The sequence below is a fragment of the Hyposmocoma kahamanoa genome, unplaced genomic scaffold, assembly GCF_003589595.1.
Source record: "Hyposmocoma kahamanoa isolate Upper Pololo Valley unplaced genomic scaffold, ASM358959v1 182, whole genome shotgun sequence".
NCBI classification, from domain to species: Eukaryota; Metazoa; Arthropoda; class Insecta; order Lepidoptera; family Cosmopterigidae; genus Hyposmocoma; species Hyposmocoma kahamanoa.
The window spans coordinates 411248-434895 of record NW_020653713.1 but is presented as its reverse complement, the minus strand read 5'-3'; the positions used below and the strand labels follow the sequence as shown (position 1 = coordinate 434895).

At 38.2% G+C, this 23648-nt stretch overlaps 2 protein-coding genes across 2 annotated transcripts; one reads left to right on the top strand and one right to left on the bottom strand.

The window, feature by feature from the left end:
* Window positions 1-2: 2 nt before the first annotated feature.
* Window positions 3-16246, bottom strand: LOC113226116 (cyclic nucleotide-gated cation channel beta-1; the record flags this gene model as incomplete). The annotated part of the gene is made up of 14 exons (XM_026458645.1): window positions 16199-16246; window positions 6248-6351; window positions 6068-6115; window positions 5853-5987; window positions 5573-5709; window positions 4206-4465; window positions 3840-3989; window positions 3455-3629; window positions 3208-3338; window positions 2514-2637; window positions 1786-1868; window positions 1481-1627; window positions 1186-1298; window positions 3-183 (listed from the first exon to the last, which is right to left on the bottom strand). Coding segments are annotated over exons 1-14 (1827 nt in total), but the record flags the coding sequence as incomplete, so codon positions are not given.
* Window positions 16247-17054: 808 nt separating this feature from the next.
* On the top strand, window positions 17055-22449 carry LOC113226152. The gene is made up of 6 exons (XM_026458683.1): window positions 17055-17128; window positions 17808-18007; window positions 19472-19657; window positions 19806-19872; window positions 21724-21918; window positions 21989-22449. Exons 1-6 carry the CDS (start codon window positions 17119-17121, stop codon window positions 22156-22158), a joined length of 828 nt encoding a protein of 275 aa, XP_026314468.1. The 5' UTR covers window positions 17055-17118; the 3' UTR covers window positions 22159-22449.
* The last annotated feature ends 1199 nt before the right edge of the window (window positions 22450-23648 follow it).

The following is a 23648-nucleotide window of genomic DNA, read 5'->3' as shown; positions in this document are numbered from 1 at the left end:
AGGAGCTTCGCCGACCTCCTGGCCTCCTGGTCGGCGAAGCGCTGCTGCGCTTGCCTCGCCGCGTTCTCCCTGATCATTTGGTCGGCCCTCAGGCGCAAGATGTGGGCGGCTTCCTTGTGATGTTTCAACGCCGCGTCCAGGTCGCTTCGGGACAGTGCGAACAGGCTCGAGTATCCTCGCGATCTGAAACGACAAGCAATTTTGACGCTGACATGGCTCCGCGGCGCGCGTAACTACAACGAACTTCTTATTAATATCGAGTTCTTAGGTTTTCGCGATTGTTACGCATTTTCAGACCTGAATCGCGTATATTTGTTTCGTCGAACGAACGACGTTCCGGGCCCTTTCCAAGTTCCGTGATCTCGGTGACTGAGACTGACTGAATTACGCTTAAAATGTTTCATTCTCATTAACGATTACAAGTTCTGACTTTTAAATTTATGTCATACCTACATGAAGTTTACAAAAGTACCGTTAATTACGTGGCACTTAACGATTGTGTTTTTCCACAAAAGCCTTTAAATAAAAATGAAGGACCATTTCTATGAAAAAAAAAACAAAGTATCTCCCAATTATCTAGCGATTAAATAATATTAGGTGTTGATAAAGATATCCGAAAACGAATTTGAGACTCAACTTCATTAGATAATATATTAATGACGACAACAACAACGACTCAAACATCCTACGAAGTAACGTGTTATTTGGCGCCCTTAAATATAAACGGTTACACCTTTTAAGACTTTTTTGGGCAGTACAGCTCCTTATGAATGAGTTAGTAATCCAGGGAATGTACAGCCACGTTACCTATTCCCGCGACAAGAACTAATGTGAACATCACTGCCTTCCGATTTTGAAGGGCAAGGGAGCTAATAAAATTACAAGCACACGGAGCTTATCAACTTATGTCTCAGGCGACGGACGCAGTAGCAGTGCTCCACTAATCTTTGTGATTTGAAGCTCTGAGCAACACTGCAACTGTCATGGACAGACGTGTCGCTTACAACCAAGCATACGACTTGCTCGTCCCGTCATTTTGTATCATAAAAAACTTGCAGTTATTCACCGAACGATTGTCACAAGTTACAGGTTCCAGATTCCGACATACGAGTAGGTTAGTTAAAAGTCACATTAATAATACCAATTACTGTTTGTAACACTGTACGTACGTTTGAAAGATCTTACCTGACTGTAGCAGTACGCCGTCGCAGTCCGTCGATGCCCAGAAGACTTATTTCACCAAACACCGAACCTTCTTTTAAAGTTGCCAGCACCTCGTTTTCATCGTGGGACATTACCTATTAGCATTTTACTCCATTAACGATATTTTTCAATAAAATTACCTGTCACAGGCGCCATATATATTGAAATCTATAGATAGTAGATATTTAGATGTATATTCTCTGGTAGGATGTATGTAACAAGTATTTGCTACGTGCTCAATTATTCGATTAACTTCATACATAGAAGTGTAACTCACACAGCATTCACCAGATTTGATTATGTACATCTGATGGCCGACGTCTCCCTTCCTCACGACGATGTCACCAGGTAGGAACGAGACCGGTCGTAACTGCAGGACGAGGTCTCGAAGGAGAGAGTCTGAGCAGTCTTTGAACAGCTGCACCTGTCGACAGTTGCGGCTCATGCTAACGCTAACTGCAATTGTCAAGCGCGGGCTTAATTTTTTAAATAGGATTCGGCTGGAGTTTTCCGAAATCTGACTAGATTGGATTTGCGTTGCTCACGCTTTGGAAAGATTAGATAATGTTGTATTGTACTTACCTTACTCAACGTGGTAATATGCACAGCAAGGGCAACATCACGTTTCATATTGTATGGCAGTGAATCCAAAATTCTCGCTTCATCTGTACAGAACGAGCAATTAGCTTAATACAAAATTGGCTCCCTGCACGGTCACCTCCGTACAATCTCGCGTGATATCGTCAGAGGCGGAACGGGCAGAGTATATTTACTTAAACTTTAGGTAATAATACACATACAGTGAACTGAAATTCCGACCTCTGAAATTCCGGAATGGTAAAAAAAAAGTTATATTTTTACGTCTAATTACATTTTTTTGCTAACCCGTTCGCGGAGCACACACAAAAATGTCCTTATCTTTGTCATTGTCTTTAATTTTGTCAGATAGGAAATGAAACTATTTTTCCGGATTTAAATCGCGTAAATTTATTTTTTCAAACAAACCGACGTTTCGGGCCCTTTACAGGTCAGATAGTTTGATACTTTTCTACGAAGAAGCAGTAGGCAGCAGCTATGCAGGTTTTTTCAGATCCTTATAGCGAAACGGGCTACCCTGCTATGCTCTGATATTTAATTTACCGTAAATGCCATTACTGCCCATGAACGAGTTAACAGTTATCGAGTATCAAGACACGACTCTATGTGTATTACTTCTGTGCTTATTTATACTCCGAAATGACTAATATGGAAAACTAGCACTTATTTACAGGTTGAAGGTAAAAGAACAAAAACCTATAAAAAAAACTAACCAAAGCATCTCTGCTGACTCCAAGTGTAATTAAACCAGGCGGTGACGCGTCGTTGTAGTGTGCTCGGCATGTTGAGCCGGCGAAGGTATTCGGTGCACCCGTCCACTTGGTTGCGGTATTCCGACTAGGAAATACAACAGACAATATTTTAGGCGCTCCGCAGATGGAGCAACTTTAGTTGACGCAACTGGCAACTTTTTACAAGTTTCCATTAACGGTTGCCGGTTGTAGCAACTAAAAGGGCTAGTTACTGGTTGCTGCAATTTTGAATAAACTTTCGAAATCCACGGTCAAGACTGACGCTGCGGGGGACGGGGAAAGAGTAAAGGTGCTTCACGAGTTGCGGTTGTAACCGACAACCGGAAACTGACAACTGGAGACAACCGGTGCAAATTTGCAAGTTTCTAGTTACGGCAATTAAGAATTTATTTAATCACGGATTTCGGCAATCGGAAACTGTAGTCGATTGCCGAAACTCTCAACTGAAGTTACTACGTCGCGCGGTTTCTTGAAATTATATGAAAAACGTCATAAACAGCTAGTTGTGGGTTGCCAGTTGCCGAAACTCGATGATCAAAGTTGAAGTCGCATCCAAGGCTAGGCGTGGGCAAATAGTCTGTTGGTTAAAAAGTTGCAGTGCTGCTCACAAGCGTCGAAGCATTTCCAACGAGTACCGTTTGATACGATGAATTACCCTAGCTCTAGTAGCAGTGGCAATAATATCTCTGATTTGCCCAATGAGCAAAGCGAACACGAACACTCCCATCAGCCAGGCAGCCGTCATGAAAAGGTATTCTTCAGTTTTCTCTGGCTTCGGATTTTTTCCTGCAAAATATGAAAGGAAAATTATAATTAGTAATTATCCCGATAGTATTCAAAGATTTGATGATAAATTTTAATAAGGGTTTTAAACTTCATGAGAGCCAAAATCGATGACTCACCAATAGAAGTAGCGGTCTTAGTAGCGAAGTAGAAGCATCGTATGTAAGCGTTGCCTTGGTTGTCGTACACCCAGCCGTTGGAGCCGAGGCCGATGTACGCGCTCATCGCGTAATATGCGCATGCGTTCAGGTGGATTAGGTAGAAGATGTAAAATAGCATCTTGCCCACTCTCACCTGAGAGGAAGACAAGAATATCTTTAATGCCTAAGAAAGGAACGTATCCAGTTAAGCTCCAAGTTACATAACTGGTAACGAGGGAAAATGCACTTTGCAATAGCGTATGGTGGAGACGACCTATGTCCAATGACATTAGGATCCAAATTTTATTTGTAATATTAGTAGTTAAGATTTTTAGATGAAAATGAAATCTAGATAAAAACTTACGATGTAAGGTGATGACAGCACTCTGTCCATAGCCTGATGGAACTCCCAGAAGGTCTGCAGCTTCAATAGACGTGGGAATCTAAGTATGACCATACTGGTGCCGAAGTATAAGTACAGCAGATCGAGTGGCAGGAGAGCTATGACGTCGAACTGAAATGCAATTACACAAACTTATTGCAATTAAAATGTTGATACTTGGGAAACATAGCACTTGAGAAAGAACATTGTGATCAAATAGAACTTTGCTTATTACGACTACAAGAAAAATGCATGACTTTCAAAACGCGATTTCACAAGTTTTCCAATACGAAATACATAGTTACGACGTTTTGTGGGAAGATTCTTCGTTACTCTTCCTAAGTGTACCTTATATTGCAACTTCTTTTTGTAATTTCGTCTGGTCTCCACAGGGTCGTTGACCCAGAATCCTTCATGCAGGTACATTAACTTCGGCTTGACCAGCGCTACATCGATCAAGTACACTACGTCACAGAAGTAATCCATGGTCATCCACAGAGGAGTATTCTCAGGGGTCTGGTAAGGAAAGGTGGCCCGAAGGACGATGCACCAGGCGTTGTAGCCGTAGCAGAAGGTCACTAGGAGAAGCCAGCTGATGTAGCCACGACCTGGAAAAATGAAAATGTTAATATAAGTGGTTTATTGCTCAATAAGAATCAGAATCAGAATCAGAATCGTTTATTGTTTGAACTGGTAAAGATGATGTTACATGTAATTTGAGTACAACAGTTCATACCCCTGTCGGGTGTACAATGTTATATTTATATATGATATGTTTACAATATATATATTTACATATATATAATATATAATATATTTAATACATATAATATATTTACAATTAGTCAATAAAATAAAAATAAATTAAAATTAAAGTACAATTATTCAAATGTCAACAACTTAAACACTATAGGGTAAAATAATTCTATATATTACATAATTATGTTAGTCATAACGTACAATGCTTATTATATTTTATTTAATTACAAATGTATTTATTTATTCATTCATAGACATGATAACAATAGCGACCGAGTATTTATGATGGGTTTGTGGAATTAAAAGTAATGTCAGATATTGTGTAGTACGCTCTTGTAGTAAGTAATTCCTTAAGTTTAAAATTAAAATCTGTAGTTTCTACAGAATTTCTGTAGTTTCGTAGAATACATGTATACGTAATATATATATTTTTGAAAATGAAAAAGAAATACGACAGGTTGTCTTTAGACGTCGTCATTTACGAGTATTTTTATAAGGTCACCGTTAATAACAACATTATTTTTATAATTGAATAATAAAAATAAAAATAATTAAATTATAAATAATTTCATGTAATGAATGAAGACAAGCAACATTTGCTCCACCATTATGTTTCAACCGAAACGAATTATTTTTCGCTACTCGATGTCAGCGTGTATGACAATTTATCAAGACAGTTTTTTGTTTAGGAAGTCCTTGAGCTTATGCATATAGAAAATAGAATTACCATTATGTAACTGTCTGTAGTTACACGGTAGTTACTTTCAATGTATAAGGTTCGGAATAGCTTGCTTGAATCGACATAAATGGACAACATATGTAATTGATTCGACGCACCGTCTCGACTCTTGATTGGCACCCAAGGGTTATTATATTGTCGCAGAGACATTGAAATAAACCTATGTCATTAAGTAGCTGTGTTCTCTTTGTATAGAGTGGATTAATATCAAGCTTACCCTGCGGGTCTATAGGCAGGAACGGATCGCAGCAAGGCAACCTCAAACCTTTCCATTTCTTTTCTCGAACTGGCGAAGATGGGACCGGGCTTTGAGGAATTTCCACTGGCGGTACGGGCTGCTCCTCTGGGGGATCTCTGGAAATGCTTAATTGAGTACTCCAAAGTTTCGAATCGATATTCGCCCTAACGTGTCAACTATCAATTCGAAAATCATACAAAATATGTTGAAATTGATTTTTATTACAGAGCAATAATTGTAAATATTGAAAGCAACATACTCTTTCACAAAAGTTTCATCAGACTTGGCATTGAAATGTTTCAGTTCGGTGGCTAATTCGTTAACTTCGTCGATCGTCGTGTATTCGGAGGGAAGAGTGGTGAAAAGATGGACTTTTTGGAAGTTGAACAGATTTCTGAAAAATAAAATTGTATTAGCTTGTTTAGGTGGTTCAGTTTTCAGAATATAAATTCAAGAGGTTTTTCGTAAACTCACCGTTTATTGCAGTCGTGTGATTCATTGTTAAGATTTGTTGGTGTCAATCTGAAACATAAAAGTCACCAAGATCACGAGGATTGTTTCTCAAGATTTGTAAACAAGACTACACTGGCTTCGAGCGCGAACGGGACATCGAATGAGTTGTGAAAGCAAATATAATACGAAACCCCTGCTTACGCTGCGTGTGTCGGCGTAGTATCAGGCGTGCACCACGAACCGTATGGCCCCTTCAGTATGGGCGCCGCTTCCTTCTCCTGGCAGGCCGCGGGGTGGACCGTGTGCTGTCGACAAATGTTTGCGCTAAAGCCTATTCCCGCTTCGATTCACGAATTGCTCTATTGCTTGGAGTAAGATAACGTTACAAAGTCGAAGGTTGTTCACTGATGTACGACCTATACCGTCTTCAGTGAGGTTAGACTTTGTTTTTCTTATTATATTCACCACCGATGAAAATCATGATTAAGTAATGAAGTACGAAATTAAAATCTTTACATTTACGAGAAGTAGCTAAGGGAGAAAGATTCCTTTTTGTTTAAAACGTGTAATGAGACTAAATAATGAGTACGATTTTGTAATATCAATTAGTTTTACCCTACAAAGGCCCGTACATAATTATAGATACTGTTTAATATTTGTTATGTAACAATATCCAGCGGACGTTGGGTCCGCTAGATATTGGCCTCTGCGACGATAAACATTATCGTCCTATAATCCTATTTTATTGAAATCATAAAACGACGTCCACTCCTCGAAAAACATCATATAAATATACCTAGCCCTAAATAATATAATAGCCCTAAATATGAGTATTTAGGGCTATTATACGATTTATTCGAAAAGAATAACATACGTATAGAACCAATTTATCTGTGATTATTATTTATTGATCTGGAGATGAATCTTTCCATTTATTTCAACGGTGAAAGAAAGAGATCGTTGTTGTGCAATCTGTATTTTAAAAAACTTTACATAATGTAGAAACGCAGTAATAGACTGTATTCGGGTAATGCAGTTCTACAGCACACACACAACACAACACATACCATGTACTTTATTTGCAGACGACATCTCAATTATTTTCAAGCGCAACAAAAACTTCCAGATACACTGTGAACAGACATTTAAAAACGTGACAAACTGGCTTAACAAACACAACTTAGAAATAAATTATAAATCATAGAATTTCGACCACGACCGAAGTCAGACTTAGGATCAAATTTATGTGTAAATGGTAAAAATTAGAGAAAGTTACTACGCATAGCTTCCTAGGAACAGAAATTGACACACATATTGATTGGAAATCACATATACAAAAAATTTCAATGAAAACGTCCCAGTTCACTAACGATTTACACGAATTAAAATGTGTCACAAATTTAAAAACAGCTTTATCAGCCTATTACGAGCATGCTTGCATGGTTAAATTACAGTTTCATACGAACCATGGGGAAACAGTACCTAGGTAGGATTGGCCTTCTTATTCTACACAAAAAGTGAGTACGTATCATCACGAATATCGAACAGATGGAATCTTGTAGGCTACATTTAAAAAAAATAGAACTATTAACCCTGCCTTCTATGTGTATACATATTTAGAAATGGCGAAATTTATTAGAAAAAACAGTGAACTGTTTATTAGTCCTGTACCCACTTCTTTAAGACCGTAAGGATATAAGAACATATAATTAACCCTTCCGCAAAGTATACTAAGCATCTATCAGAATAGTCCGTATTATAATGCAATAAAAAAATCACAATAAACTACCCGAGTACCTAAGAAGTGAGGCAAATTACATAACTTTCACTAGAAAAACTAAAAGTATTACTAATTGATAAAAATGCTATTATAATTTAATGAATTTTATATTGACAAACTTATGTAGTTGTATTTAATTAAATGAGTTTATTAGGTTATTTTAAATCTTTGACGAAGACATGATGGATAATTGACATCTTATTTTAATCTAAACTGTATTTTTTTATATTATATTTTGTAATGTATAAAATAATGTAAATTGAAAAGTAGCGACCAAGTGGAATACCCCTACGGGGTGTCATGGCAATAACTACTTACCTAATGGAATAAATAAATAAACAATTATTGTCAAATTGTACGCCTCCGTCAACGAAGGTAACGCCTTGTAAGGACAGGTATAATAACAATAAAATTAGTGATTGTTTCGTGGCGACTGCGACTGCCGACTATAGAAAGCACTTAGACTGTGGCCTTTGGAATTCAAATCACACATTGTCGGAGGCTAATGGCTGGCCTCGGCGGCTCCCTTGTTTTTTGATTCGATCGCTCGATCGTTTTCGGAATGAAACAACAGATGTTTTATATTAGTCCTCCTATATTCTGCTGGGAACAATTCCTAGACGGAAAAGGTAGTAAGGCCGTAATGGCCTAATGCGGGTTGGGGACGTGATATTTAATCGCCGATAAAAGTTGACAATGTCTTAAAAAGGTACGTAATGCCAAACTGTGTTGCACCTATCTGCCCCCGTAGCACGCTACGCACGATAGTCGCGATGCGCGTGATAAAATTGAAATAAGCACGCGCTATTGGCTATCTAAATTAGATCTGGGGCTTACCATAACCTTTCCAAAAACAATCTTAATTCAATGTAAGCTTAAAGTAAGCTTATTATAATATTACTCATATTCGTACCGTGACAAACCTGTCAACCAAGGAATGTATTATTTATTGCTAAAGTAATTGAAAGAATGAATGATTTCCCAATATTGTCTATTCCTTACTAAAAATAGGAAAAAAATAATATATGAACAATCCCTGCCCCAGAATGTTTACTTGTTTTATTCATCTCTTCCTGTGGAAAGCTATCTCCTCCCCACCATTCAGTGTTTGAAATGTTGTCGTTTTGGGCATGTCAAAGCTCAATGCCGGTCTAAACCCCGGTGTTATAAATGCGCATAACTCCATTCAGGGGAATCCTGTAATGCTTCTACCCCAACATGCCTGTATTGTTCATGTATTGTTACATCCATCCAATGACAAAAATTGCCCTGAATTTTCCCGTCAAAAATCAATAAAATTGGTAATGTCCCAAGAGAACATGTCCTACTTAGAAGCCACTGCCCGCTTCCCAGCCGTCAGGCGCTCATTTGCTGATGTGGCATGTGGATCCACACAACTGTCATATGTCTCACTATCTTCTACACAATCCTCTTCCTTCCCAGTCACCACTTCACACAAAAAAACTGTCACAATAAATAATAAGCCAAAGTTCCACCAGCAAACCTCAGGCTATGATAAATAAGCCCATAGGGATATAATTGCAACTCCCCCTCTTCCCTAAATGGTTCTGCTTTGCTACATAACACTAATACATTCGATAACAATGACAACTTTCTTAACTTACTAGTCTCTACTCTTCTAAATATTCTGTCCCGCTTTGATGACATTGATTTACCTTAACAAATATATTTCTTTCACATTCTGTCAAAAAATTTTATATAACGCCATAATTCGTGACTTTGACTACGGCTTAATTTTATTAGAACCTTGTCACAAAATTGCTCTTAAAATGTGGGACAAAATTCAATTAAAGTGTCTCCATATCATTATCGGCGCTATGAAGTCTTCACCTATAAATGCTCTCCAGGTTGAGTGTGTGGAACCCCCTCTCTTCCTGAGAAGGCAGCTTCTTGCGTATGGATTCATTTACAAAGTTGCGCAACTATCCCCTCATCCTCTCCTATCTAAACTCCACAAACTGTCTGATCTGACTAGGACTTTAGTCAAAGATATTCCTTTCATTCTTAAAGGTTATAAAAAAATTATTAGTATTAATTCTCCTATCTTCCAAACTGATAAAAATCCCCTTTTTTCTTGTCTCTATGACGCAATAATATATAAACCTAAAAGAATCTTGGATTTTGGTATTTACAAAGTCTTTCCTGCGGCGGACAGGCAGTTTAATATAGCCCTAACTAAAGACTGGCAAGACTGGTTGACTATTTACATCTGTGTAAATAGTCAAAAGCTAGACGAAAAAAATTGGCAAAATTCTACAAGAGAAGCTAGAAACGTCTAGAAGCTAGAAGCGTCTGCGCTTCTAAGCTGGCTGATGATGGTTGTGTGGGTGCGGCTGTATGGATCCCTAAGTTCGAAATAATTTCGAATTGTAAATATCCACCTCACGGATCAATATTCACAGGTTAATCTACAGCCCTGCTCGAAGCCCTCAGCTATATTGAATCTCACAAATTAAACAAAAGCATAATTTTATCAGACTCAAAAAACTGTTTGCAGGCTATTTTGTCAAACCAATTTGTTGCTAAAACAAAATACCATAATATCCTAAAGATCACGGAAGTTTTACACCATTGTCATCCTAACAATTTACAAGTTGTGTTAGCGTGTGTACCTGGTCACTGTGGGATCCAAGGTAACGAAACTGCAGACATGTTGGCGAAAAATGCTATCCAAACAGGTTGTCTCATTCATTACAAGACTTACATTTATGACCTCCTGCCTGTAGCTGCCAATGATATGTTTTCAATTTGATTTTGGTTTTCAAGGTTGCCAATGTTATGAGCGCAGAGTGGAGCAAAAGTAAACTCACTAAGGGCAAATATTTCGCCGACATCCAAACAAGTATCCCCAAAAAGCCTTGGTTCTTTTTTTTCGCCACAAAGGATTCAGCCGCCCTACCAGAACGTGTTCTATTTATGATAGTATTCCACCTTCTATTCCTCGCCCCGTAAATTTCAAGTTTCTGTTACATGTTTTTACAAATACCCTCTTAGAATTAGTAACTGATTTTATTAATACTAACAAACTTAAATTATAAAACTTATTTATTTAAAAATTTCTAAAGATGATGGTATATCGTGTTGCTCTGTATTGTTCCAGAAGCCGGAATAGACTAAAGAGCAGTGTTCATTAATTAAACATCTAAAGAACGAAATGTAACTCCCATGACTGATGACATTGGCAAAATTCTACAAGAGAAGCTAGAAACTTAAAAATAGAATAGAACTGTTAGTTTCGCCAAGTAGCATATAGATGGCGCTGTCATAATTTTACAAAATAAACATAGTGTATTTTTATTTAACGAGAAATTATTTCCTATGTGCTATTAAAAAAAATAAACAAAATATTGAAGAGATATATTATGTCAATAAATAATTTCAACTTAACTTTTATTTATTACAAATCAATATTAAGAAAATAAAACTAAAAATAATATTGTTTCCATTGCATCCGTGCAGCTATTTTAAGTTTGTTAAATTTGACATAAGAGCAATATTACTTTAATATTATAGTCGCGTCATAGTACGAATTGAGTGAATGAATAGTCGCAAAGCCGTCATAGTTTTAATATTACAATAAGCTTACTTTAAGCGCGTTATGGTATGAAAAGTCAATGTAAGGTTATAGTAATATTGGTTTAAGAGGTTGTGGTAGCCCCCCTGATTGAGACAGGCAATAGCGCGCGCTTATTTCAATTTCATCGCGCGTGTCGCGACTATCATGCGTAGCCACACTACGGGAGCTGGTACTCATATATACGAATGTGTTACAATTACATAAACATTAGTGAATGTGTCGCATTAGAGTATGAGAATGTTTCCCAGCAAGATGTATACAAATTATGTTCGACTAGGTAAATATTTCGCTTTTGCCTGAGCTTTTGCACGAGTACAGTACGTACACGAATACGTACGTACGAGTACGTAGTGCACGGTTACTGGGTACAAATTGTCTGATATTGTATTTGATGTGTCGTAGCAAAAACCATAAATATCATTCTAACTCAACATTCTGAGTAAAATAAATCCTGTTTATGGAGAGGCCTGTGTTCGGCAATGGACCATTTATAATTAACTATTTTTTTGTTTTACGTATACTCTCCCTGCATGTACTCTCAAATTCGCGCAGTTTTTATTGAACGAGTATATAGGTAGGGAGTGAATCAAGTAATTGGGCAATGTAGAGACAGTGTTTGTAATAGAGCAACAAGCAAAGTAATTAAAGTCAGGGTGGGGTGCGTTGTTTGGCCCTGCTTCTAATTAATTGCCTCTCAATCATTATAATTAGTGTAATGAAATGACGCTGTTTTATATATTTATTTCCTATTCCTATTTGCATCAGGTAATTTTGAAACTATTCTTAAAGAAATGCTTAAAAAAAAAAGAGAAAGAATAGAGTAGTATTTGCTTTGTCAATCGAGAGCGGTGGTAGCCCAGTGGGGGAACAGTTGCTTCGAATCCCTGTGGTAGTATGTATCTATGAATTTGATTTCTTGATTGATGTTTAGCGACAGCACCTCTCGCTAACAAAGAAGGAAAACATCCTGATGAAACCGGGATATCGAAAAAGGTCCTAGCTCTTGGAAAACGTATGAAGCCTCGTATTGGGCCTGTGGCGATGACCATGGCTTAAACGCTCTGTGTAGAGGAGACCCGTGTGCAGCAGTTGGACGTATAACGTGTTGATGATGATAATATAGATCTTTTGTAAAAATATGCATAAATTTTCTACGGAGGCAAGAAAGGAAAGTAAGGACTAAAATATTTTGCTTGTGGGTGTTATATTATAACGTTCAAGCAACGGTAAGAGCAATGCGACGATTACAAAGGTATATAAACAAGTACGTAAAAGAAAGAGACGATATGAATGTTTGGCAGTCATCATACACACATTAGAACAAGCCTGGTCGTGTCCATCCCTTTCAGAGTTCAAGTAGTTTTCTTATCTGAAAATAATGCAAGCCACATTCGATCGATTGTGGCAAATCGTTGACAGTTACCATTTTAAGACATATTTTTACCTACTTACAAGAATACAATGTGCTAAGACAGTCCACTCACGTTCTGACCGCGAAAGGAAACTTTTCAATCCAAAATATTGCACTACTAGGTAGGTACTAGAATTATAAATTTGCATCAATAGAATAGCACTTACAACATCGACCTTTATTTCCATTTTCATTTGATCGACTTCCATGGCGTTATACTCAATGATATGAAAAGTTAAAATAAAGAATATAGTTGCGTTTAGTTTGTGATATTCGACGTATGAACATTTGGCGGCAAAAGTTAAGGAAACGTAGGCAAGGAATGATCCAACGCGCGCGGCCAGTGCGGTGCCGATTCGTCCACTGCCTCGATATTCAATTGAAGGCTGGCTTGGCCGGACAAGCAATAACGGCGAAGCATGCCGGAGGGGAATTAAAGAAATATATAGCCTATTACCGGCCGCGTAATTGGCTAATTTCGCGGCAAATTGTTCGTTTTCATTCGTTGTTCAGACGGAAATGAAAGTTGTTGCCGATTTGACTGCCTTAAAGTACCCGTATGTGCCGTGGGTTACTCTAGGAATGAAAACATGAAAACGTAAATTGAAATCTTTTATGTTAGATTTCAAAAGTCTGGGCCACAATTCCGCCAATTTTAAATCATCTCAGTTTTGTTCCGATAGAATGTCAATGGCAGGATTTTGCACGTTTTGTATTCTACTAAAAGTTAAGAGTAGGGGTCGCCATCGAGCTACCATTCAACTGCAATTGCATTTTTTGGTATTCTGCTGTTCAATAGCGAATCGATATATAATTTGAAGACTAAATTGTTGGCTAAAACAGACAAAAACTATTTTTTTTTATTTTTCCTTTTTTTGTTATGTCCAGTGACGGGACGAATAAGTCATACATACGCCTTATGGTAAGCAACACGCCTGTTATAACGGTTGCAGTGCCACTCAGAGCGTACATCGCAAAGATCTAAGGGGCACTGCCCTACACCCGTCTCCCTGAGACATAAGTTGACAAGTCCCATGTGCCTGTAATTTCACCAGCAACCTCGGGGCGCGTGTACACGCTAAAAAAATCGACGTGTGTGCTACAGAAAAGATGAGAATTGTCTTGTACACGACAAGAACTTTGTCGGATCTAGCCACGAAAACATGTCGTGTCTGTTGCAGACGAGAAAATGATGAGTGTGTACACGATACGAATGCTTTCGGACATACGTGTGTAGGGTAAAATGTGTCAGTGCATTACGAGTCTTTCAGGTAGCTGTCGTTTTACTACCGGCTGTGGGAAGAAATATGTTGTTGCATATGTTGACAACTAAGCAACACCCGTCCACGTGTATAAACTTTCGTTTACTGACAATGCACCTCACCCTACCTCATACAACAGCGGCAGAGCGCATCGTGTCGGGGGTAAACAAGATTTTTTTTCTTATCCGGCGCCGAGGCAGTGTACACAGATCGTTTGTAGAAACGACACGAATTCTTGCATAGAGTCAGCGACTTTTCAAAGCGTGGATACGCGCCTTTACCCTTCAAAACCGGAACGCAGTAATGCTAACTAATATTACTGCTTGGCATCAGAAATGGGTAAAGTGGCAGTACTTCCATGGCGGAACTCTTTCACAAGGGGCTCTACAGCTGCAGAAAAAGATGTGCATAGTTATTCCTATTGTAGGTTTAGTCAGGCAACATCGATCGTTACCGATTAAATTAATTAATGAATGCCATCACTGCCGTACTATTGAGATTCTACCAGATTTTAGCAGAATAACACGTATATCATAATTGGAGTACGATCTCAGTGGAGTCTGAATGGAATCACAATGACTAGTAGTTTGAAGAAAATCAGCAGACTTAGGACCCAGTTCAGTGAATTTAATACAGTATTTAGATATTCGGTAGAAATGTAAGTATGAACGAATAATGTCTGTAAGTATTCAATGTAGGTAGTAATCTCGAAAGTTAAATTACCTTAATGGCTGAACGGGATGAGAAACCAAATTTTATAAATAGCTTCGCGTGTGGGAATAAGTTTTTTGGGATTAATTAAGACGGTAAAGTAATGTTCCTATTTCACATCGTAAGACGTAATTAGCGATGGGCGAGTCGAGTTATTTAACTCGAGTTACTGCCACAACGAGTCAACTCGAGCTACTTTTATATGAACTCGGTTCGGTACCCGCCACCGCCCGAGGTGAATACTTCGTTTATACAGCGCATCGACTATTCGTTCCCACTCGGCGGTCGGTTCCGCGACCTTCGGAGCACGCTCGAGTCGCGAGCGATGGGCGAGTCGAGTTATTTATTTCGGTTAAGTCGAGTTACTGCCAGCAGTCTACTCGAGCTAGCTCGGTTCGGTTTCCGAATTCAGCGCATCGGCTACTCGTTCTCACTCAGTCGGTTTGGCGATCTTCGGAGCACACTCGGGTTGGTTTCGGCGGATTCGAATTCTACTCGCGACTCGTGGTTGCTCTGTCAGACACCGAGTCGAGTTAACTCGAGCTAGCTGTCACGTCAACTCGAGTAACTCGAGTTGAAAAAATATAACTTGTTCCATCGTTAGACGTAATTATATGTTTGTTCTACTGTGAACGAAATGGACTCCTGTTCTGTAAGCTGAGTAGGTACCGTGCATCTGGTCCGTAGCTGCGCTAGTCCTGAACACAAGGTCCCCTGTTCACACCGTTCAGAATTAAGCCATAAACAATTCCTAAGCAATCCATGGGACGGGAGCTCAAGTATCCAATCTTACAAATGGGGTAGTGGTGACGTATGTACCTACATACCCACAGTGTGTACATGGCGACCATTGCCGATGACGCGCATCGAAAGTCACGGTGAATGTAGCAAACTGTCCCCACACGCAAATAGAATACAGACAAAGAGTTCTAAACCTCGTAAGTGATACTTGCTTAACATAATCAATAATATTATTATGTAGTTAGAGTACAAAGAATGAATAAAAGGCAAAACGAGAACTTTCTATCACCAATAACAAATTTATTTTTGCTTCTTCCGTAAACGTTTTATTGTCAGCAAAGTAGTCTGATATAATATGAGGATTCGTTGATGTTTTAGCAGCCCTTTATTAGGGTTATCAAAATGAGGTCAACAGCTCTAGAGTGGGTAGACACAGAATGCAACAGGAAACACGAAACAGTCACAATCAATATTTGTAACAATGTAAGCCCGCCGTTGAGCTGATTTTGCCCAAATAGAAGGGGTACTACGATCCCTAGTCATTGATCGGGGCGTTCCTCGAGGCTGCGTGACAATTAATCATCCATCCTACAAGTATAGGTACGTAGGTGCAACCAATTAACTATATGAACAAAGAAAGCGTACTCACCCGCCTGATCGACTTGAGCCAATCCAGCAACATTGTCATTGTCTGCTATATGAAAGCCACAATCGTCTTCAAAACCTTCCATACCTTACATTTAGTCATCGCGACAAAGATATTGGAAACCGTAACCAATATTCTATCACTAGTCGATTTTATTAACCGTGAAATATTTTAACACGACTAAATGTAAATTACTATCGGTCGCACAAACTCACAAGGCAGGGCGTGGCTTCTCATCTTGGTCGGGTTATAAAATATTGAGTGTGAAGTAAATATTTGTTGTGATGATAGTCGAGCTCCATTACGCATGCGATAATTTACAGGCGGGCGGTCAGCCGCCATTTCAATGCAGCGCTTTTCGAGCGAAACGAAAAGGCAAAGCTCTTAAAAGGGAGCTATATTTTTATCTCCTCGTTGAAGATAATTCCCATATAAGCTTACACTTAATTGGAAGCTTAAAGCATATACAATTTCGATTGTTTGTGCTAACTACACTTCGATTCGAGTATTTATAAAGTGTTGTTAAGAATTTTAGTTCTACTTACATGGTTTAGATATCAAAATATGTGTTACATAATATCGCTTATTTCATCAAAGCAATTCAAATAACCGGGTCGAATAAAATTAGAATATGGCTAACGCGAGCCTGCGCTCATGTACTCGCTTGAATGCGCGTATTTCTACATTCGAATATTCCCGCCACCTTAACAATCGGTAAAACAGTTTGACAGTTCATCTTATGGGGAATTCGAAGTGTCACTTTTCGAGACAAAGACGATTTTGTAATCGATAGTGAAACGAGAAATAAAAACCTTCAATTAAGTGTTTTTGAAACTTTATCTTTATTCGTAAGGAAGCAGAAATGTTCCCCGAAACGCAATTATAACAACCACATATCTCATCCATAACTTGACGCTCACAAAATGGACAATGGTACGTAACTCCGTACTTTTATTTGTTCCATCGTTTGTCTACATAGACACACGATATAATAATATTATTTTTCCGTTGTTTTATACTCAGTTTTTATTATTTTATCAATGGCCTACTTGGCTATCTGCCCATATCTTGTTAAATTTTTACATGAATGTTAATTAATTCATTGCGTATTATTAAATAAATAAACATAATTCATAGTAATACGTTTTTTGTTTGTTACTACCCTTTTATTTTAATTCTTTTTGTCTTTGACTTTGACTCTTTAGCGCAAGATGACGATGATTATTAATATTCTTCTTAATTATTTGTAAAACATATTGTAATTTATAATAAATTATAAAGTTTTTGAAATTACATATAATAGAACGTAAGAGGACAATACAATACGTGGCATGTCGATCGAGTTACGTGTACGGAACACATCAACGGCATCACGTCACGATTATCCTAATGTAGAATGAAATTATGACAAAATAATATTCAACCCTAGTTAGTAATTAAAGGTAAGATATAGCTAAGAATGTTTTGCTTTTAATTACTTTGAGACGTACGGCAATAACAAACTGTGTGATCCGATACACGATTAACATAATCTAAATGATCGACATAATCATTTGTGTGTGTGGCATGCGATTAGCAAACAGTTTCTACGCATTTTTTCATATTTTTGCAGATTTCAAAACCCGTAAACAAGTGAGCGTCGATCAGATGAGTGGTCTGCTGGAATTCCTGCAGAAGCATCCTGACCTGGCGAGGGGGTTGGTGCGGGGCCGGCGGGGCAAGTTCCACTCGCTCGATCTGTGGAACCGATGCGCAAAGAAACTGAATCCTATCAAAGATGGCGCTTTTAAAGATGGGAAAGGTTGGTCAAAGGTAACATATTTTGCATTTTGGTATTTCGTTTAGAATTCATAGGCACTTCTGTGTATAAGTTGTTAAGCATTTGCTCAAACAGCCAAATACACTTTACAGGGTGTTTCAAGTAGATTTTTAACGGGACTTTAATTTCTCATTGATAATGATAAGGTCTATTTCCAAAACTGCCTCAGAGGCCGAACGGTTATCATTCTGGTCTGTGGTTATCACGCTGGTCTGCCATGCAGAGCTTTCGGGTTCGATTTCCGGGCGAGATATATTTGTACGGCCTACGGTTATTTCTCTCGTGAATTTGGATGTAGTTTGGTTGTCTATGTATGTCGATGGCACCCTTGATACAGACTTTCCCAATTGCGGGGCCATGAGTGTCTGCGTTATTGTATCGTATATATAGTATATATATTTTCCACAAATAATATTTGTATAATTTCTCTTTTTTTTATTAAAGAACATGATTTTATAACGTTCGATGTATGGAAATATGTAAACAAATGTAGCATATTAATTTTCGTCTGCTGCTGAACATTGTATCGCATTGAAACTCGCAATTTTGCAAACTTGCAATTTAAATATTATACAATGCATTGTTTTAAAATTAAATATGGAAAAATATGTACTTCATGTAAACTACAGTTTTAGTGTGTAGACTAAAGAGTTGTTCAGAAAGTAATTCAAAATTCTGGCCAATTCTTAAATGTGAAAGAAATTGGAGCCGAAAGGTCCTGATAAGGGCTTTTTAGCAGTAGAGCTCCTTGTAAAAGAGTTCATCTAGGGCAGTAGTGCCATCGTATCTGCTTTTACCACCAAGTAAAGCGGTCCGGTTTTGAAGGGCAGGGGTGACGTGAAACTACAGGCACATGGAACTTGCCAATTTTCTTGCTTGCTTGCTTCGGGTGAGGCGCGCAGCGGCAGGCAGACCTCAGATCGTATTAAAACTCCGAGTGGCTCTGCAACTGTTTTGGGTAGGCGTGTTACTTACCACCAAGCGCAGGATTTATTCGTCCCCTCATTTAGTATAATAAAAAAGATCAACTGTTGAAGATTGAAAGTTGTCGCTAAGGCCAAAGTTAAGAAAAAAGGCGCTATGGAACGTCGACGTGTTATAAAACACAGGCGGAGAAGCGCGCACAAAAATCTATCTTTATCGACAGTTTTTATAGTTTAAATAATGTAATTAAACATTTATGGATTCAAAAGTAAAAAAACTACTTTGTCCAGGGCCAGTGCTATGGAAGAGTAAAAGTTTTTATTTCATTTTTTCTTCTTATAATCGAGCAATCCCCGAACTTTGTTTGATTGTCGGGTGTTTCTTCACAATAAGAAGGGAAAGTCTAATCCTTTTGCGTTTCAAATATAGTGTGTTTGAAAGTATAATAATTTATTTTATAAAGCAGCGTGCAGTAAAATAACATGCAGTTTTTTATTAATTTATTTTCAGTCTTTTGAATAAAATGTCCACAGTACTGGTGCGACTGGAAATACCGGGTCCGAAGAAAGGCGTTGGAGCTAAAAGCTGCCAAAGACAACCACTTGCCGCCCCCTGAGAACATCGTACCTCTCTCGCCGATGGAGGACTGCATCTTGGGTTTAATTGGAGACGGGGCAGTGGATTCGGTGGTCATCAAGTCGGATCCTCTTGCTGAGGAAGTAAGTGTCAGGTCGATGTATTAGAGATTCGATGAAACAATTTAGTCCAGCACTTTCCATAAACAAAAACTCCTAGGAAATGAAATCGTGCTGCATACTATATTTGACTTTCGATAGAATCACATTAATGAGATTGTTGATATTTCAGGATATTGGAGAAGAAACAGATGCGAATGAAAACAACGAAAGTGGTTCGTCAGTGAATCTGTATTACGGTATGTTCCCTGCCGTCGTTTCCATATATTATTTGCCTTTTCGTACTCGTATAACTACGTCCCCCTAGAATAAACGAGCAATATTTTTGCCCATTTTTTTATCAGGCTATAATGTTGTTCTATTACTTACTCTTCCTAAATTTTTTTTACACCAAAAAGGTAAGTAATCTATTTTGTTGTAACTTAAATTTTTTTGAAATGAAAAACATTAATATAATAACACACCTATGTTACGCGTAAGCCTCTTTAGGTTTAATTAACAATCGTATGGAGCGTTTTTGTAAAAGTACCTTGCACGTTTATTCTTGTATTTATTTTATCTCACGTTTGGGTATTGTCTTAATAAGCACGTAAAAGTATTATTTTCTGTAACAGCCTTTACGCTTTTAAAATTTACAAGATTGTAAATTTTTAGTGTGATACGTTTGTCGGTCTTTTTTATAATGCCAAATAACGGGACGAACAAGTCGTGCGCCTGGTGGTGGTGATCTGAGGGGCACTGAGACATAAGTCAACAAGTCCCATGTGCCTGTAATTTCACCAGCACCCTTACCGTTCTAAACCTCAACGCAGTAATTCTCACATTACTGCTTGGCGGCAGAAGAAGGTAAGGTGGCAGTACTTGCCTGGACGAACTCTTTCGCAAGGAGCTCCACTGTCTCTTATCGTTTTTACACAAAAAATAGCGCAAAGTTCTTTGAAACTTTTGTGCAAAATTTAAATAAATTTTATAAGAATAAAAAAATAATGTGGTTTTCTCACATTTTCTTGAAAATCTTCTTGGTTAAAACTTCGTATTACATTTTTATTTATTTCCATCGTTTTCGACATACATTTTTCGAAATAAATCAATCAGGTGCGGAATTATTAAAGTTTTAGGTTTTTTATTTTTCCTGTAAAAGTATGTGTTTTGATCATTTTGATAATGTATTAATCTTTGTGGGATGACTTTTTCATTTCAGTCAGCCGTAACCGTGAGGCCTGTAGGGCCTGTGGCCCGACGAAACCATCCAAATCGGTGGTTTGTTTGCATCAAAGAAATTTCCTAATTTGGACCAGAAAAAACACGTTCATTTTTAATAAAATTAATATTTTACATTGAAAAACAAAAATCTATTTGATACTATACTTATATTTTCTATCATCGATGGGGTAGGCAGACAATACGGACTTTGCTTCGCTTCAATCTTTCCATAGACTCTCGTGTTTTTTAAGCACATTCTCATGGAAGACTGCAGTGCTTCAAGCCAGGTCTCGAAATTATCAAGGTGTTTATTTTATTTGTTAATTATTTGTTAATTATCATGATAATTATAGGATATTGATACGATAACCTTCCGCAGATGTATACCTTTATCTCTTTGAGTTTTATTTATAAATGACATACATTGAGTAAATGACCACTCAGTAGGAGCATGAGGAAACGGCCTCGAAATTATTAGCTTGGGTCAGGGACAGTTTTGATGTATGTACGTACACCTTAGAGGATGGAAAAAAATAAAATAAACACGAAGGAAATTATTTGAGAAAACGATTTGATTTGTGACTTTTTTAGGATTGACATTTGACACATTTGGATATAATACACACCATGTGTTTGCGCCTTCGAGGTGGAAAAAAATAAATAAAGGAAGTTTGCAGCGGCAGCATTTTAATGTTCCAATTAATTTTATAAATATCAAGATAACTATCCAGCCACGTTTGTCAAGACAATTATCACTTAGAACCTTCTATCAATACTCAGGGCTAAAATTAGTAAACTATAAAATTTGTAATTGTAAACTGTCATTTTTTTTCAAATGCAAAATGTTCAAGTTTATTGTAAAACCCATTATGACCCTTGTTGAAAAGACTGCACCGCGGCCTCAAGTACCCGAACAACCATGTTCACTTGCGCTCGTTCGGCAGCGGAGGCAAAGCCGCCGCCGAGGGGCCGCAAGCGCCGACGCGAGCCCGAGGCGCCGCAGCCGGCGGGCAGCGCGCCCGGCGCTGCTCCGGGACGGGCCCAGCGGCTGCGGGCCAGCGCCGGCGAGGCTGCTGATTCTGGTGGGGGTTAACAAGCATGCATTTACGATCTCGGCGTATTCGACTCCTCATTGCAATCTTTTGCTTTCAGACCAGGACGAAGAGGTCGCTGAGCTGATCCGACTCGAAAAAGAGAAGGTGGAGAACTCCAAAAGAATGACAGAGACGATGCACACCATCGCTTCAGAGTTAACTCGAATAGCCGACGTCATGACGCACATCAGAGACGTCTTGTTCAATAACAGGGTCAACGTGTCATAAACATTTTCTTGATTTTAATTTAACAGATAAGTACACTTATTTAGCTTACTGAATAACCTAGTCAATTTTTTTTAATCAGCATTATGTGGGTTTTACGAGTACAATGTAAGCAACGTAATATAGAAAGTGGGTCGGTTTTGTATCTCCTCGTTTTTATTTTTCGAATGCAGCGTCATTACAATTGCAAAACGATTTGTATAATAGCTACAAGATTATGTACGTTACCGAAAGTGTTCAAAGTAAGCCTTTCTGTAAAATACCTAGACAGTACGTGTCTATTCTTGTCATCGAGTACATAACCGGAAATGATGATTCGAAGAACGTTGATTCTTGTCTACATCTGATATAACTAAGTTATCATCTGATTTATATCTTGGTATTTTGTAAAAAATTAGGTGAGGAATCTTTTACAAATGCTTTGTATATATGTATATATCATACCATGGAAGTTGGGCAGTTTTTATTCTGACTGTTTTCAATACAATGTACGTGACGTTTAAATACAAGTATTATCATTATGTGCTGTAACGTTATAAAAATTGTCGCGGACATTGTCTTCATTGCGACAATTTGTCATATTGCTCAGCAACCGGAAATATATAAAACTAAAATAATTCCACCATTGTTCCCACATCCAATCGCAAAACAGGTGCATACGGTTCATACTATACAGTGTAATATGACAGTTTTGATGTATAAACACGAAGGAAAATCTTTGAGAAAACGATTTGATTTGGGACTTTTTTGGGATTGACATTTGACACATTTGGATACAGTATATAATTACCATCATTGCATGCTATACTCTATTCAACTAAAATGAAACGTTAGCTGTAAAAATAATCCTCCCCAGCGGGGAACCGGACCCCGGTCTATAGTACCTAGAATTGTAGTTAGTGGTCCAAAATTTCGTAAAGAAACTAGCTGTTGATGAACTTGACGTACTAATGAAAGACATAACCTGTAATCGTGGCTCCTTAGTTCATTTACATCAATACAGTGACTAGTCCCAGTCCCGGGGCTAGCTAATGCTTGTACAACATTGGGATCGTACAATTATTTTTTATGCTAGTACAGCGCTGACGCGCCACGGAATCAATCGGTTGCTAATTTTTTATGCTACTGGTCTCCCGCCGGTTTGCCGCATCTCCCGTGTCAGCACCACGGGTTTTTTAAGTTTATCTGTAGTGCCAACATATGTGATCACCATACTTTTTTGCATGACACGTACGTATTTTTTATTCTAGTAGTTACCATACGCGCGGCTAATTGGGGTAATGTAAACGACTTCGTGCAAGCGTTTGCGCCGGTTTCACTGCCACCGGACACTGTACCGATGTAAAGCAAATTTGGGTATCGTGAAATAGTGTTCATTCATAGCCTCTGCTGTGCTCTGGATGCTACGCTTGAACATGGAGTCATCAGTCCACGACGTCTTCACACAACACTGTTCTTTAAACGCTTAATCTAAGAACCATGCAATATTTTTT

Excerpts from the sequence above, each read along its gene's own strand:
- LOC113226152 (XM_026458683.1), top strand. Across the intron at positions 18,008-19,471 it reads ATGGGAAAGGTTGGTCAAAG|TACTGGTGCGACTGGAAATA; the intron begins GTAACATATTTT and ends AAATGTCCACAG. Across the intron at positions 19,873-21,723 it reads GTCAGTGAATCTGTATTACG|ACTGCACCGCGGCCTCAAGT; the intron begins GTATGTTCCCTG and ends CTTGTTGAAAAG.